The sequence below is a fragment of the Convolutriloba macropyga genome, chromosome 2 (genome assembly GCF_964194025.1).
Source record: "Convolutriloba macropyga chromosome 2, txConMacr16.3, whole genome shotgun sequence".
NCBI lineage: Eukaryota > Metazoa > Xenacoelomorpha > Acoela > Convolutidae > Convolutriloba > Convolutriloba macropyga.
Genome location: NC_134469.1, coordinates 50,585,396 through 50,602,572, shown reverse-complemented (window position 1 = coordinate 50,602,572; position 17,177 = coordinate 50,585,396). Strand labels below are relative to the sequence as shown.

Here is a 17,177-nt window from a genome sequence, read left to right as displayed (position 1 = left end):
GTTTGACGAGGTTTGAAAGGTAGCTAGGGTACCATGGCGGCAGTGCAGCGCAGTGCTGAGTAACTCTCGGAATGAATCGTTCAATAAGTTTCCAGAACCAATTATACCACTGATTTACAAGTTTATCTACATTGCTATCGCAATAGGGATTGAAAGGCTCAGCTGCGATTGCTTTGTTAAGTCCATCTCAGTCAGGTCGTTTGTAGGAGAGTTTGTTGCTTGGTGTTTCAACGTCAGTCGTAGGAACAGATTGTGGTAATTTCAACAGCTGAGAATGTAAAACAAAAGACTAATGACGAAAGTAGATGAGTCAAACAAACAGCCTCTCTTCTTCAACCACAGTTCCCTTTGAATCATCAACAATTTCGCGCCGCCTAAGCGTCCTTGACCCACGAATGCAGAGGATGGAACATCGGATCTATTTTGTCCCCCCCCCCCGTGTTTTTATGACCCCCGGTTGCAAATTATTTGTTATATAGCACATTATTATGTTAGAAATTAGCGCGTGCGTCTGGGGGTCATAAAAAATTTATGCTCACTAAGCTGGGGAGGGGGAACAGAACAGATCGGGAACTCCTTAGGAGAGCAAAGCTGATTTTTCTTATATGTGATATCAGCGTAGCGGTGCTCTTTTCGCGCAGAGATCTTTGATGCCAGTTGTGTCAGCGCTTTTGAAGCTGATGGGCCAGCTCCACCAGTGCATGCATAGACAAGCGGACAATGTTGCTCTCTCAACCTCAGTTATTCTTTCTTCATTTTGGTTCTTTTTAATAGATTCATGGTACTTGTAGGCTTCGCTACTGCTTTCATCAGGGCCCCAGTTACAAATAATATGTTGTTCTATAGTACGTTACAATGTAGAAAATTAGCACGTGCGTCTACAAGTATCACGCTCACGAGGCTTCTGAATCATGCGCGGTGCTTTTTTAATGCTTCCTCAATTTTCAGGTTGGTTGTGGAATGATTGGGTATGGTGACTAAAGATGTTTGATTTTGATCCCCTGGAAACTCAAGATTTTAAGAAGAAAGAGGTAATTTGGAATGAATGGATGTACGGAGGAGCTGACGACCCAAATTTTCAACCGATAGCTCTTGATCTTCATACTGCGGCATCTTTGGGGCTTTATGATGCTGTTCGAGACCTTTTGAAGGCTGAGTAAGACTTTTTTTGTACCTAGTAAGATCTTTGTCAATATGTTGAGCTTATTGGTTGGCCAGAGGCTTAAACTCTAGAAGGTTTGTCCTGTTTCAAGGCGTGGAGATCTTACCCCCCTGATATTTTATATGAAAGGAACAAATAGCACGAGTTTAAGATTTTCCAGCTCTGCGTAGAGTTTTGCCCTCAATTGACCCAAAATTCTTATTAAATGGGGCGTTTGTAACCAGCTAAATGTTTATAATTTGAGTGCTCTGAACTGGACATTGTGATTGTAACGTAAAAATGTTGTTTTTCTAACTGTATTTTCCTTTTTAAAAAGTGGTCGTCTAAAATGCGATTTTCTGTTTTAATTTGTTGACGAATAATGCACGGAACCAGGTATTTGCCCTATCCACATTAACCGGTTCAGCCAAATTTTTCTGAATACTGCTTCACATTTTTCTTTGTCATGAAATCAATTTTACAGAAGTTTCCTTATATCGAGTCCTATGTTTTGCTCATTAATATGAACCTAAAATGCAGTAAGTTAAAAAAATTTTCTTAGTTCTATTGATAAAAAGATACTGCATGACAGCATAATTTCTAGTTGGCATCTAAACGAAGTAAGTTCTGAAATTTTTAATTGTTAATTATTCCGACCCACTTTCGATCCTCCGTATACTCAAGTGTTTTTTTTTTGTTCAGTCAAGTTTCTCCGATTGGTATATTCATAGCACAGGATTGTGAGTGGTATAGTTAGTAAGCTTGTTAAGCGTAGAATATCATGTAAAAAAGATTTTTTGAATTTCGCTTTTTCCGAGGAGTTATGGTGGCTTAAAATTTGATCAATAATTTTAAAATTTAATAATGTTGTTCTCAATAGTCTTATTGGTTTTACGTTTACGGATAGGAGAGAGTTGATGAATAGTTTGAACCAGTTGTTGTGGCAAAGTTTTCAGCTAAATTTTTGCGGTTTATCGCCACAAACCGATACTTATATAAATGCAGAGTTTATTTTTTTTATGTTCAGATTTTCGCTTGCCAAAAAAGCTATTACCCAAATTTTTAGAACAAATGAGTTTTTAACAGCTGCGCAGGGCAAGCAAGGCCAGTTTTGGTCTCATCGTTGTTTTTTTGCAATGAAAAATGGTTCAGATTGTATTCTCGGACTGGCCTTTTTGAAAAACATTTTTAAATTTTTTTTCATCATCATTAAAAAAGTCTTTTTACAGTCTTAACTAACAAAAAGTTCCCTTATGATCCAATAAAGTCTATTGAATTAATATTGTATTTTATGAGTAAAACTCATGGTTATTACGGCTCCGACAAATGTTTTGTAAATTTTTACTTCACTCATGAGTTTTGCCAGCATGTGATGTTCTTTTTCTGGTCTTATGACTGAGTGTAATTTATCAAATGTCTAATTCTCTATCGGTGGAGCTATTTTAAAAAAACTGTTTATTGCTTTCAGTTGATACATCCTGTTTTTTTTTGTAATTTAACTCGATAAATATCAAAAACTGTTGTTTCATAGTCCTTAAGGTCATCCTTTGCGCTACATTTCATCAGTTTCTCCAGCTTTTTGAGTTTTATTGTATTTTCCAAAGACTTAGGTTTCTTTGCTCGCTTCATCGTGTTAAGACGTTTGATGAGGTTTGAAGTATAGCTAGAGTACCATGGTGGCAGTGCAGCGCAGTGCTGAGTAACTCTCGGAATGAATCCTTCAATAAGTTTCCAGAACCAATTATACCATTGATTTACAAGTTCATCTAAATTGCTATGGCAATAGGCATTGAAAGGCTCGGCTGCGATTGCTTTGTTAATTCCCAGTCAGCTTGTTTGTAGGCGACTTTATAGCTGGGTGTTTCAACTTCAGTCGTAGGAACAGATTGTGGTATTTCAAATTCAACAGCTGAGAAAGTAAAACAAAATACAGAGCATTAAAAAACTAATAACTAATGGCGAAAGTAGATGAGTCAAACAAACAGCCTCCCTTCTTCAACCAGAGCTTACATTGAAGCATCAACAAGATAATTGTCAAGTTCATCATTTGATCTTGATTTAATCACTTTTTGGTCAAATTAGCTGATTCGGTAACTTTTGGAACATATTTCATTTTGATCGAGAAGCAGCAGTAGCTGGACAATTTTAGTTCTAGCTAAAAAATTTTATAGTTCAAGAATTAATTGGTTGTAATTGGGCGCTGCATTTTAATTTTTTTTGCATCTTTTGATTGTTTGTTGCAGATGTTAGTTACAGACCAGAATTATTTCAATTCAAACTTTACTTATTGATTGGTCCAATGTACGTGCTATGGGAGGCAATGGACATCCATAGTCTTTCGAGCGCAAAGCATATAATTTTATCACTTCAACACCATTTGCAGGAAATGGTTCATGAATTTTTGAGTTCTGCTTGTATTCAGTATTAATGTGTAGTCTCTCAACTTAGTCTCATCAATGAATTGTACAATTGGTTTTTTTGGCAGTAGCAAAATAAAATTTTTACCATTTAAAATTGAAGGCTCACGGTTATGCCTCACGCTTTTAAACAATTGGTTTTGGAAAAATCAATGGTAATTTGAGATTTGGCAATTTCAATCCGGTTTCTGCTACTTTTTATTGTCATCTCAGCAAAGAGAGAGGTGGCATGTTTTTAAAGAAAGTCATATTATATTCCTTGATGTTTTTCTTTAAATAATGGTTTTTTGGCGTTAATACTACAAATTTTCTTGAAATTTTTATTTTTTGACATTTTCCAATTCTTGAGGTTCTCTTTTGCTATCTTGTCGATCATCTCAATGTTGCTGAAACAATGGTCTTTATGGATTGTATCGAGGTCTAAAGGAAGCCAATGAATGACTTCAGTTGATAGCTAATTGCTTTCATGACTTCGAATTTAAATGATTTTCCAAAGTTTTATATTGAATTTCCTATTTTTACCCTTTCTGTTGTCTATTTGTCAATTATTCTCAATAAATACAGGTCCCTTATCATTCCTTTAAATTCAAGACAATTGGTCAAGTTTACTGTTTCTGTGATGCTTTTCTGTCTTTTTCGTTAAGTTTTGTCTTTTTTGACTAATTAAGGACTCATGATATTACACTTGACATAAATTTGCGAGGTCTCAAAAGTTCTCAGTGCGTTGGAAATTATATTCAAAAATTAAGTTTTAAGAGAAATAAACAGTGTTTTCATCAAACGGGCGTTGCTCTAAAAGTATTATCTTAGTTTTAGCTTTTACATTATTGAATTTTGCTTTGAAAGTAAACGTTTGTCATTCAGAATGAAGCCAAGGAAATTCACATGATTCGAAAATTTTGAATCCATTGGGAGTATTAGAGCGACATTGAAAGAATTTTTCGCACTGCTTTCATAAATTCTGTTTTACTGGTATTCAATTTCAGTATGGCGCCACAAAACGTATGTTGCAAATAATATGCACCCACTAAGCTGGAGGGAGGCAGAAACGGAGATTCAAATTTTATTAAGTAGCCACCGTACCCGTCGAATTCACTACTCGTTTGCCCGATCAATATGATGACCGACTCTCTTCATTACTGGTGTCTAACTCCTATTGACAAACAAATCACGACTTGACAAACAAATGTAGGATATTTTTTCGCCCCCCCAAGTGTTTTTAACGCCCCCAGTTACAAGTAAAACTAAAAAAGATATATTAAGAAATGCACCTCCCCAGAACTGGCTGAATATTGGCTGTTTCGGGTCCCTCCCAGCACTACATCTTCATAAAGCATTTCGTATTGTTTAACTCATCAACAAAATGGTAATACATACAAACAAGTTGAGGAATGTTTGCAGATTTTTTGATCGACTCAAGGTATTTTTGGATTTTGCCGATTGTGCGCCCTTCAAAAACTGTTGTTTCATAGTCCTTAAGGTCATCCTTTGCGCTAGATTTTATCAGTTTCTACAGCTATTTGAATTTTATTGTATTTTCCAAAGACTTAGGTTTCTTTGCTCGCTTCATCGTGTTATGACGTTTGACGAGGTTTGAAAGGTAGCTAGAGTACCATGGCGGCAGTGCAGCGCAGTGCTGAGTAACTCTCGGAATTAATCGTTCAATAAGTTTCCAGAACCAATTATACCATTGATTTACAAGTTCATCTACATTGCTATCGCAATAGGGGTTGAAAGGCTCAGCTGCGATTGCTTTGTTAAGTCCATCTCAGTCAGGTCGTTTGTAGGAGAGTTTGTAGCTTGGTGTTTCAACGTCAGTCGTAGGAACAGATTGTGGTAAATTCAACAGCTGAGAATGTAAAACAAAAGACAGAGCATTAAAAAACAAATAACTAATGACGAAAGTAGATGAGTCAAACAAACAGCCTATCTTCTTCAACCACAGCTCCCTTTGAATCATCAACAATTTCGCGCCGCCTAAGCGTCCTTGACCCACGAATGCAGAGGATGGAACATTGGATCTATTCTGTTCCCTCCCGTGTTTTTATGACCCCCGGTTGCAAATTATTTGTTAAATAGCACATTATTATGTTAGAAATTAGCGCGTGCGCCTGGGGGTCATAAAAAATTTATGCTCACTAAGCTGGGGAGGGGGAACAGAACAGATCGGGAACTCCTTAGGAGAGCAAAGCTGATTTTTCTATGTGATATCAGCGTAGCTATGCTCTTTTCGCGCAGAGATCTTTGATGCCAGTTGTGTCAGCGCTTTTGAAGCTGATGGGCCAGCTCCACCAGTGCATGCATAGACAAGCGGACAATATGTTGCTTTCTCAACCTCAGGTTCTTTTTAATAGATTCATGGTACTTGTAGGCTTCGCTACTGCTTTCATCAGGGCCCCAGTTACAAATAATATGTTGTTCTATAGTACGTTACTATGTAGAAAATTAGCACGTGCATCTACAAGTATCACGCTCACGAGGCTTCTGAATCATGCGCGGTGCTTTGTTTATGCTTCCTCAATTTTCAGGTTGGTTGTGGAATGATTGGGTATGGTGACTAAAGATATTTGATTTTGATCCCCTGGAAACTCAAGATTTTAAGAAGAAAGAGGTAATTTGGAATGAATGTACGGAGGAATTGACGACCCAAATTTCCAACCGATAGCTCTTGATCTTCATACTGCGGCATCTTTGGGGCTTTATGATGCTGTTCGAGACCTATTGAAGGCTGAGTAAGACTTTTTTTGTACCTAGTAAGATCTTTGTCAATATGTTGAGCTTATTGTTTGGCCAGAGGCTTCAACTCTAGAAGGTTTGTCCTGTTTCAAGGCGTGGAGATCTTACCCCCCTGATATTTTAAATGAAAGGAACAAATAGCACGAGTTTAAGATTTTCCAGCTCTGCGTAGAGTTTTGCCTTCAATCGACCCAAAATTCTTATTAAATGGGGCGTTTGTACCTACCTAAATGTTTATAATTTGAGTGCTCTGAACTGGACATTGTGATTGTAACGTAAAAATGTTGTTCTTCTATATGTATTTTCCGAGGATTGAAGTTTAGCTTGAATGTGACGTTTGATTGTTCAGTTTGATTTGTGACGAGGTTTGAAGTATAGCTAGAGTACCATGGCGGCAGTGCAGCGCAATGCTGAGTAACTCTCGGAGTGAATCCTTCAATAAGTTTCCAGAACCAATTATACCATTGATTTATAAGTTCATCTACATTGTTATGGCAATAGGGATTGAAAGGCTCAGGCGATTGCTTTGTTAAGTCCCTTTCAGCTCGTTTGTAGGCGAGTTTACAGCTGGGTGTTTCAACTTCAGTCGTAGGAACAGATTGTGGTATTTCAATTTCAACAGCTGAGAAAGTAAAACAAAAGACAGAGCATTAAAAAACAAATAACTAATGACGAAAGTAGATGAGTCAAATAAACAGCCTCCCTTCTTCAACCATAGGTCACATTGAAGCATCAACAAGATCATTATGAAGTTCATCATTTGTCCTTGATTTAATAACTTTTTGGTCAAATTAGCTGATTCGATAACTTTTGGAACATATTTCATTTTGATCGAGAAGCAGCAGCAGCTGGACAATTTTAGGTCTAGCTAAGAAATTTTATAGTTCATGAATTAATTGGTTGTAATGGGGCGCTGCATTTTAAAATTTTGTTGCATCTTTTGATTGTGTGTTGCAGATGTTAGTTACAGACCAGAATTATTTCAAATCAAACTTTAATTATTGATTGGTCCAATGTACGTGCTATGGGAGGCAATGGACATACATAATTTTTTGAGCGCTTGGTTTAATCACTTCAACACCATTTGCAGAAAATCGTTCATGTTTTTTGAGTTCTGCTTGTTTTCAGTATTAATGTGTAGTCTCTCAACTTAGTCTCATCAATGAATTGTACAATTGGTTTTGTAAACAGTAGCTGGTTAAAATTTTTACCATTTAAAATTGAACGCTCACGATTATGCCTCACGCTTTTAAACAGTTTTTGAAAAAATTAATGGTGGTTTGAGATTTGCCAATTTCAATCCGGTTTCTGCTACTTTTTATTGTCGTTTCAGCAAAGAGAGGTGGCATATTTTTAAAGAAAATCATATTATAGTCCTTGATGTTTTTATTTTTTGACATTTCCCGAGCCTTGAGGTTCTCTTTTGCTATCATGTCGATCATCACAATGTTGCTGAAACAATGGTCTTTACGGATCGTATCAAGGTCTAAAGGAAGCCTATGAATGATTTCACTTGATAGCTAATTGCTTTCATGACTTTGCATTTAAATGATTTTCAAAAAGTTTTATTGAATTTTCTATTTTTGCCCTTTCTGTTGTGTCTATTTGTCAATTATTCTCAATAAAGACAGCTCCCTTATCTTTCCTTTAAATTCAAGTCAATTGGTCAAGTTTACTGTTTATGTGATGCTATTTTGTCTTTTTCATTAAGTGTTTTTAAGAGAAAAAGATAGACAGAGTTTTAATCGTGAAAAATGTATGTTTTTTGATTTTGTCTCGCCTCTAACTCTTCTTAAAAAATTTTTTTAAATGGATACACCAATTATTTCTGAAAAACTTTTTTGAAATTGTTCTATTTCTTTCTCAATCGGTGGACGATTAAGTCAAAAACTTGGTCGAGTGGGGGTCTGAACAATGTGCGCGAACGCACATTACTGAGCCTCCTTGTTAACATCATAGTGTCAGTCTCAGTGATTAAACTACCTTAGGACTCATGATTAAGTATTACGAGAAATAAACAGTGTTTTCATCAAACGGGCGTTGCTCTAAAAATATTGGTTTTAGCTTTTAAATTATTCTTCAGGTTTTGAACTTTCCATTTCGTATTGTTAACTTTGTTTTTAATTGCTCTCAACCAAAGTTTGTAGCAATTAGATTTGTCCTGTGGCCTTTTCTGTGCAAGTTTTTGCTTTGACCGATTGTTCATCAATCTTTTGACTTTGTCCTAAAAAAAACGAGGTAAACAGGTAGCGCCCGAAGGGCATTAAATGGCTGAGTAGCTCTCTAGGAGCCTTAGAATTTTCTAATTGTGGGATTCACTGAATATGTTTATAGGAGACAATTTTAAGTTGTGAAGGGTTGTTCTTAATCTTAAGAGACTCCCCTGCCCCTCAGGTCAATTTGGAAACTCAAACGTAAATATACCGAGTTCTATACTGCCGACCCTCTACTCTTTAGCTCTTCTTGAAATCCCTTCCATTGATGTGCTTTAATGGCAAACACAAGAGAATTATTGCAAGTTCTTCAGTAGTTTACAAGAAGCATATTTTTAAAAACTAAGTCCTGTTTTTATTCCTACCCTCTTTATTGGAGGCGGAACTATATGCTCAACTGTTGTTTTTGTTCAGTCAGTTTTGACCAATCTATAAATTGATCGTAGAAAAGAGTGACTGGTATCCTTAGAAAGCCCGTATTGCGTAGTATATGGAAGTGAAAAGATTTTTTTTTCACTTAATTTCCTGGTTACCAAAATTTAAAATTTCGTGAATTTTACAATCATATCCGCTGTTTTTGTTCGCGTTTTCCTGTTTTCTTCCTCAATTTTGCTCAAAATTTGTTGTTTTGTTGAACCACATTTTATTGGCTTTCCCTAAAAACATAGAAGAGGGTTGCCGACTCATTTGATGCGACAATTTTAGCTCAAAGTTTGCTAAATTTTTTAAAATTCAGTCCTTATCATTATTAGCACAAATATGTTTCTTGAGCCAAATCTATTCACATTTGCCGGAAGTAGAGACCTATGAACTGACTGCTGACATATTTTGACAAAAGGGGGCTAGTTCTTATTTTCCTGCCACTAACCGTGTTCTGGATTGAGATCTTTGCAGGTTTTTAACTTAAAATAATCTCAATCCAAATCGTAAAATAATTTGCGATATAGCAAAATGTGTGTAGCCAAACTATCTTTTTTGGTTACAATTGGTCCGATTGCTTATTTTTTGACTTTGTCCTAAAAAAAACAAGGTAAACAGGTAGCGCCCGAAGGGCATTAAATGGCTGAGTAGCTCTCTAGGAGCCTTAGAATTTTCTAATTGTGGGATTCACTGAATATGTTTATAGGAGACAATTTTAAGTTGTGAAGGGTTGTTCTTAATCTTAAGAGACTCCCCTGCCCCTCAGGTCAATTTGGAAACTCAAACGTAAATATACCGAGTTCTATACTGCCGACCCTCTACTCTTTAGCTCTTCTTGAAATCCCTTCCATTGATGTGCTTTAATGGCAAACACAAGAGAATTATTGCAAGTTCTTCAGTAGTTTACAAGAAGCATATTTTTAAAAACTAAGTCCTGTTTTTATTCCTACCCTCTTTATTGGAGGCGGAACTATATGCTCAACTGTTGTTTTTGTTCAGTCAGTGTTGACCAATCTATAAATTGATCGTAGAAAAGAGTGACTGGTAACCTTAGAAAGCCCGTATTGCGTAGTATATGGAAGTGAAAAGATTTTTTTTTCACTTAATTTCCTGGTTACCGAAATTTAAAATTTCGTGAATTTTACAATCATAACCGCTGTTTTTGTTCGCGTTTTCCTGTTTTCTTCCTCAATTTTGCTCAAAATTTGTTGTTTTGTTGAACCACATTTTATTGGCTTTCCCTAAAAACATAGAAGAGGGTTGCCGACTCATTTGATGCGACAATTTTAGCTCAAAGTTTGCTAAATTTTTTAAAATTCAGTCCTTATCATTATTAGCACAAATATGTTTCTTGAGCCAAATCTATTCACATTTGCCGGAAGTAGAGACCTATGAACTGACTGCTGACATATTTTGACAAAAGGGGGCTAGTTCTTATTTTCCTGCCACTAACCGTGTTCTGGATTGAGATCTTTGCAGGTTTTTAACTTAAAATAATCTCAATCCAAATCGTAAAATAATTTGCGATATAGCAAAATGTGTGTAGCCAAACTATCTTTTTTGGTTACAATTGGTCCGATTGCTTATTTTTTTAATGCTCAGCTTTATCAAGGCTGCTTTTGGTCTCATCGTTGTTTTTGACAATCAAAATATGTAATGAATCTTTTCGGGTATGTTTTTAAAAGCTATTGGCATTATTGTTTGCTTATTACAGACCAAAATAGTTTCCTAACAAATACCATTTTTCTACAGCTCATAATCATGCAGAAATGAGACCCGACGATTATTTTTTAGTCTTACAGTGAGTACCTAATGGCTCTTATGTCTTTGTACTTTTTTGAGAAAGCCTCAGTTATCTTGGTTGTAATGGGGTGCTGCATTTTAAAATTTTTTTGCATCTTTTGATTGTTTGTTGCAGATGTTAGTTACAGACCAGAATTATTTCAAATCAAACTTTAATTATTGATTGGTCCAATGTACGTGCTATGGGAGGCAATGGATATACATAATTTTTCGAGCGCAAAGCATATGGTTTAAACACTTCAACACCATTTGCAGAAAATCTTTCATGTTTTTTGAGTTCTGCTTGTTTTCAGTATTAATGTGTAGTCTCTCAACTTAGTCTCATCAATGAATTGTACAATTGGTTTTGTAAGCTGTAGCTAGTTAAATTTTTTACCATTTAAAATTGAACGCTCACGGTTATGCCTCACGATTTTAAACGGTTTGTCTGGAAAAAATTAATGGTAGTTTGAGATTTGCCAATTTCAATCCGGTTTGTGCTACTTTTTTGTCGTTTCTGCAAAGAAAGGTGGCATATTTCTAAAGAAAATCATATTATAGTCCTTGATGTTTTTATTTTTTGACATTTTCAGAGCCTTGAGGTTCTCTTTTGCTATCATGTCGATCATCACAATGTTGCTGAAACAATGGTCCTTACGGATCGTATCAAGGTCTAAAGGAAGCCTATGAATGATTTCACTTGATAGCTAATTGCTTTCATGACTTTGCATTTAAATGATTTTCAAAAAGTTTTATTGAATTTTCTATTTTTGCCCTTTCTGTTGTGTCTATTTGTCAATTATTCTCAATAAAGACAGGTCCCTTATCTTTCCTTTAAATTCAAGTCTATTGGTCAAGTTTACTGTTTATGTGATGCTATTTTGTCTTTTTCATTAATTGTTTTTAAGAGAAAAAGATAGACAGAGTTTTAATCGTGAAAAATGTATGTTTTTTGATTTTGTCTTGCCTCTAACTCTTCTTAAAAATTTTTTTAAATGGATACACCAATTATTTCTAAAAAATTATTGATTTTTGAAATTGTTCTATTTCTTTCTCAATCGGTGGACAATTAAGTCAAAAACTTGGTCGAGGGGGGTCTGAACATTGTGCGCGAACGCACATTACTGAGCCTCCTTGTTAACATCATAGTGTCAGTCTCAGTGATTAAACTACCTTAGGACTCATGATATTACACTTGACATAACTTTGCCAGGTCTCAAAAGTGCTCAGTGCGTTGGAGATTATATTCAAAAATTAAGTATTACGAGAAATAAACAGTGTTTTCATCAACCGGGCGTTGCTCTAAAAATATTGGTTTTAGCTTTTAAATTATTCTTCAGGTTTTGAACTTTCCATTTCGTATTGTTAACTTTGTTTTTAATTGCTCTCAACCAAAGTTTGTAGCAATTAGATTTGTCCTGTGGCCTTTTCTGTGCAAGTTTTTGCTTTGACCGATTGTTCATCAATCTTTTGACATTGTCCTAAAAAAAACGAGGTAAACAGGTAGCGCCCGAAGGGCATTAAATGGCTGAGTGGCTCTCTAGGAGCCTTAGAATTTTCTAAGTATGGGATTCACTGAAGATGTTTATAGGAGACAATTTTAAATTGTGAAGGGTTGTTCTTAATCTTAAAAGACTCCCCTGCCCCTCAAGTCAATTTGGAAACTCAAACGTAAATATACCGAGTTCTATAGTGCCGACCCTCTACTGTTTAGCTCTTCTTGAAATCCCTTCCATTGATGTGCTTTTATGGCAAACACAGGAGAATTATTGCAAGTTCTTCAGTAGTTTACAAGAAGCATATTTTTAAAAACTAAGTCCTGTTTTTATTCCGACCCTCTTTATTGGAGGAGGAACTATATGGTCAACTGTTGTTTTTGTTCAGTCAGTGTTGACCAATCTATAAATTGATCGTAGAAAAGAGTGACTGGTATCCTTAGAAAGCCCGTACTGCGTAGAATATGGAAGTGAAAAGATTTTTCACCTATTTTCTTGGTTACCAAAATTTAAAATTTCATGAACTTTACAATCATATCCGCTGTTTTTGTTCGCGTTTTCCTGTTTTTTTCCTCAATTTTTCTCAAAATATTTTGTTTTGCTGAACAAAATTTTTATTGGTTTTCCCTAAAAACATAGAAGAGGGTTGCCGACTCCTTTGATGGGACAATTTTAGCTCAAAGTTTGCTAAATTTTTTAAAATTCAGTGCTTATCATTAATAGCACAAATATGTTTCTTGAGCCAAATTTATTCACATTTGCTGGAAGTAGAGACCTATGAACTGCTGACACATTTTGACAAAAGAGGGCTAGTTCTTATTTTCCTGCCACTAACCGTGTTCTGGATTGAGATTTTTGCAGGTTTTTAACTTAAAATAATCTTAATCCAAATCGTAAAATAATTTGCGATATAGCAAAATGTGTGTAGCCAAACTTTCATTTTTTGGTTACAATTGGTCCGATTACTTACTTTTTTAATGCTCAGCTTTATCAAGGCTGCTTTTGGTTTCATCGTTGTTTTTGACAATCAAAATTTAATGAATCTTTTTGGGTCTGTTTTTAAAAGCTTGTGGCATTATTGTTTGTTTATTACAGACCAAAATAGTTTCCTAACAAATACCATTTTTTTACAGCTCATAATCATGCAGAAATGAGGCCCGACGATTATTTTTTAGTCTCACAGTGAATACCTAATGGCTCTTATGTCTTTGTACTTTTTTAAGAAAGCCTGTTATCTTGGTTGTAATGGGGCGCTGCATTTTAAATTTTTTTTGCATCTTTTGATTGTGTTGCAGATGTTAGTTACAGACCAGAATTATTTCAAATCAAACTTTAATTATTGATTGGTCCAATGTACGTGCTATGGGAGGCAATGGACATACATAATTTATCGAGCGCTTGGTTTAATCACTTCAACACCATTTGCAGAAAATCGTTCATGTTTTTTCAGTTCTGCTTGTTTTCATTGTTAATGTGTAGTCTCTCAACTTAGTCTCATCAATGAATTGTACAATTGGTTTTGTAAACAGTAGCTAGTTAAAATTTTTACTATTCAGAATTGAACGCTCACGGTTATGCCTCACGCTTTTAAACAGTTTGTTTTGAAAAAACTAATGGTAGTTTGAGATTTGCCAGTTTCAATCCGGTTTCTGCTACTTTTTATTGTCGCTTCAGCAAAGAGAGGTGGCATGTTTTTAAACAAAATTATATTATAGTCCTTGATGTTTTAATTTTTTGACATTTTCCAAGCCTTGAGGTTCTCTTTTGCTATCATGTCGATCATCACAATGTTGCTGAAACAAATGTCTTTACGGATCGTATCAAGGTCTAAAGGAAGCCTATGAATGATTTCACTTGATAGCTAATTGCTTTCATGACTTTGAATTTAAATGAATTTCAAAAAGTTTTATTGAATTTTCTTTTTTTGCCCTTTCTGTTTTGTCTATTTGTCAATTATTCTCAATAAAGACAGGTCCCTTATCTTTCCTTTAAATTGAAGTCAATTGGTCAAGTTTACTGTTTATGTGTTGCTATTTTGTCTTTCTCATTAAGTTTTTTTATGAGAAAAAAATAGACAGAATTTTAATCGTGAAAAATGTATGTTTTTTGATTTTGTCTCGCCTCTAACTCTAAAAATATTAGTTTTAGCTTTTAAATTATTCTTCAGGTTTTGAAATTTCCATTTCGTATTGTTAACTTTGTTTTTAATTGCTCTCAACCAAAGTTTGTAGCAATTAGATTTGTCCTGTGGCCTTTTCTGTGCAATTTTTTGCTTGACCGATTGTTCATCAATCTTTTGACTTTGTCCTAAAAAACGAGATAAACAGATAGCGCCCGAAGGGCATTAAATGGCTGAGCAGCTCTCTAGGAGCCTTAGAGGTTTCTAAGTATGGGATTCACTGAAACTGTTTATAGGAGACAATTTTAAGCTGTGAAGTGTTGTTCTTAATCTTAAAAGACTCCCCTACCCCTCAAGTCAATTTGGAAACTCAAACGTAAATATACCGAGTTCTATAGTGCCGACCCTCTACTGTTTAGTTCTTCCTGAAATCCCTTCCTTTGATGTGCTTTAATGGCAAACACAGGGGAATTATTGCAAGTTCTTCAGTAGTTTACAAGAAGCATATTTTTAAAAACTAAGTCCTGTTTTTATTCCTACCCTCTTTATTGGAGGCGGAACTATATGCTCAACTGTTGTTTTTGTTCAGTCAGTTTTGACCAATCTATAAATTGATCGTAGAAAAGAGTGACTGGTATCCTTAGAAAGCCCGTATTGCGTAGTATATGGAAGTGAAAAGATTTTTTTTTTCACTTAATTTCCTGGTTACCAAAATTTAAAATTTCGTGAACTTTACAATCATATCCGCTGTTTTTGTTCGCGTTTTCCTGTTTTCTTCCTCAATTTTGCTCAAAATTTGTTGTTTTGTTGAACAACATTTTATTGGCTTTCCCTAAAAACATAGAAGAGGGTTGCCGACTCGTTTGACGCGACAATTTTAGCTCAAAGTTTGCTAAATTTTTTGAAATTCAGTCCTTATCATTAACAGCACAAATATGTTTCTTGAGCCAAATTTATTCACATTTGCCGGAAGTTAAGACCTATGAACTGCTGACACATTTTGACAAAAGAGGGCTAGATTTTATTTTCCTGCCACTAACCGTGTTCTGGATTGAGATCTTTGCAGGTTTTTAACTTAAAATAATCTTAATCCAAATTGTAAAATAATTTGCGATATAGCAAAATGTGTGTAGCCAAACTATCTTTTGTGGTTACAATGAATCTTTTCGGGTCTGTTTTTAAAAGCTATTGGCATTATTGTTTGTTTATTACAGACCAAAATAGTTTCCTTACAAATACCATATTTCTACAGCTCATAAGCATGCAGAAATGAGGCCCGACGATTATTTTTTAGTCTTACAGTGAATACCTAATGGCTCTTATGTCTTTGTACTTTTTTAAGAAAGCCTCAGTTATCTTTTGAACTTAACCACTTATTACAATGAATGGCTCTTATGTCTTTGTACTTTTTTAAGAAAGCCTCAGTTATCTTTTGAACTTAACCACTTATTTTAAATTACGAGCCTCAGTAAACAAAAACTTTCGTTTTTACTTTCCGAGAATGTAAGATAAATCTATCGAGCGATTTTATTTTTTAGTGGTTTCATGGCTTCGGTACCAACTAATTTTTTTTTTACTTTTGGACATTTGCCCATTTTTGAAGTTGTCTGTGACCGAATTATCACCTTAAAAACAGGTTCTATTGGCTTTGAAAGAGCACGAAGTTGAACATATAGAAATTTTATAGTGAATACGGTTTGACTTTTCAGGCTTCGAAACCGTTTTCATGCAAATTAAAATTGAATTTTGTTAGACAGGAATGAACATAACAATAGTATCTTTTGAAAGCTTATGGTATTAAGGATCTTGCAATAAATTGTTTTTGAAAATTCTCTTCTCCTTTTTTATCTCTGCTACCTTTTCGTTTTTTTGACAATTTCTTTTTTTTAACCTCATTCACGTTTCGTTCAATTTTCAGTGAATCAAACAATAATTCAAAATTTTGGTTGCAGCTGACGGTTTTATGGCTTTGACACCGTATGGCTTAAGTTCTTTGTAAAATTCTTGTTGCTCTTCATGGCTTGCGGTTTTTTCGATTGTCTTTTTCGATAGTCCTCTAACACGAGTGTGCCTCGATGTTCAAATTTCTTTCAAGTGATTACTCATAACATTTTCATTGACAGCTTCGGTTTTTAATTGTTTCAACAATTTGAAGCCTTGTCTCGGTTAACACAGGTTGCATCTTGCCTCTAATAGGAGAAGTTAAATCTTTGCTAACTAGAGAGAAGATGCAACCTTTGACTAGAAGATTAAATAGTTGTTTATTATTGTTGTTCTGGCTCTGATACTATGAACCATTGAACAAATGTAATAATTTCGTAGATCTCCAATGTTTTAGCGGTCTTAACGTTGTTTCCTCTAAAACTTGTTTTTTTTTAACTTTCTTTTCAGTGGTATAACAAATTCTGTGTAGTGACAGGTCATCATGGCTTCCTATTGCAGTAAAAAACATACTTAATTTTTTTAAATTTGATAGCTGACTGTTTTTTTAGAGCAGCAAATCCCTGGATGAAGCTATTATTGTCTTGCTCAGTTTTTTACTTCAAGAGTATTGGTTTTTTGAGGTTTTTCATACAGGAAGTACTTTTTGTTCCAAACGCGTTTTGATCTCTAAAGAGAAAGAGTAAAATTGTTCTATGAATTGGCTTTTCTGAGCGAGAGAAATTTTTGATCATACGCTGCGTTTAGCAATGACTTTTTTAGTTAGAAATACTTTTTCGAGAGAATGGCGCAATCGTTAAGACTAATTGTTCTTGGCCGTTTTTTAGTCCATTCTGCTGTTACAATCGTTTTAATTTGTTCTTTTGTATGAATAGTTTTGACCAATAGTGCTTTATTATGTAGCTCTCTGAA

At 35.0% G+C, this 17,177-nt stretch overlaps 1 protein-coding gene across 2 annotated transcripts in view; it reads left to right on the top strand.

Moving 5' to 3' along the window:
* The first annotated feature begins 952 nt into the window (after positions 1-952).
* LOC142358741 (ankyrin repeat and SAM domain-containing protein 3-like) overlaps positions 953-17,177 on the top strand; it is a 137,895-nt gene continuing 121,670 nt past the window's right edge. For both annotated transcript variants that reach the window (XM_075410289.1, XM_075410290.1), the window contains exon 1: positions 953-1,156. In XM_075410289.1, the coding sequence (XP_075266404.1) occupies positions 984-1,156 (173 nt within the window). In that variant the 5' untranslated portion in view covers positions 953-983. The remainder of the gene's footprint in view (positions 1,157-17,177) is intronic.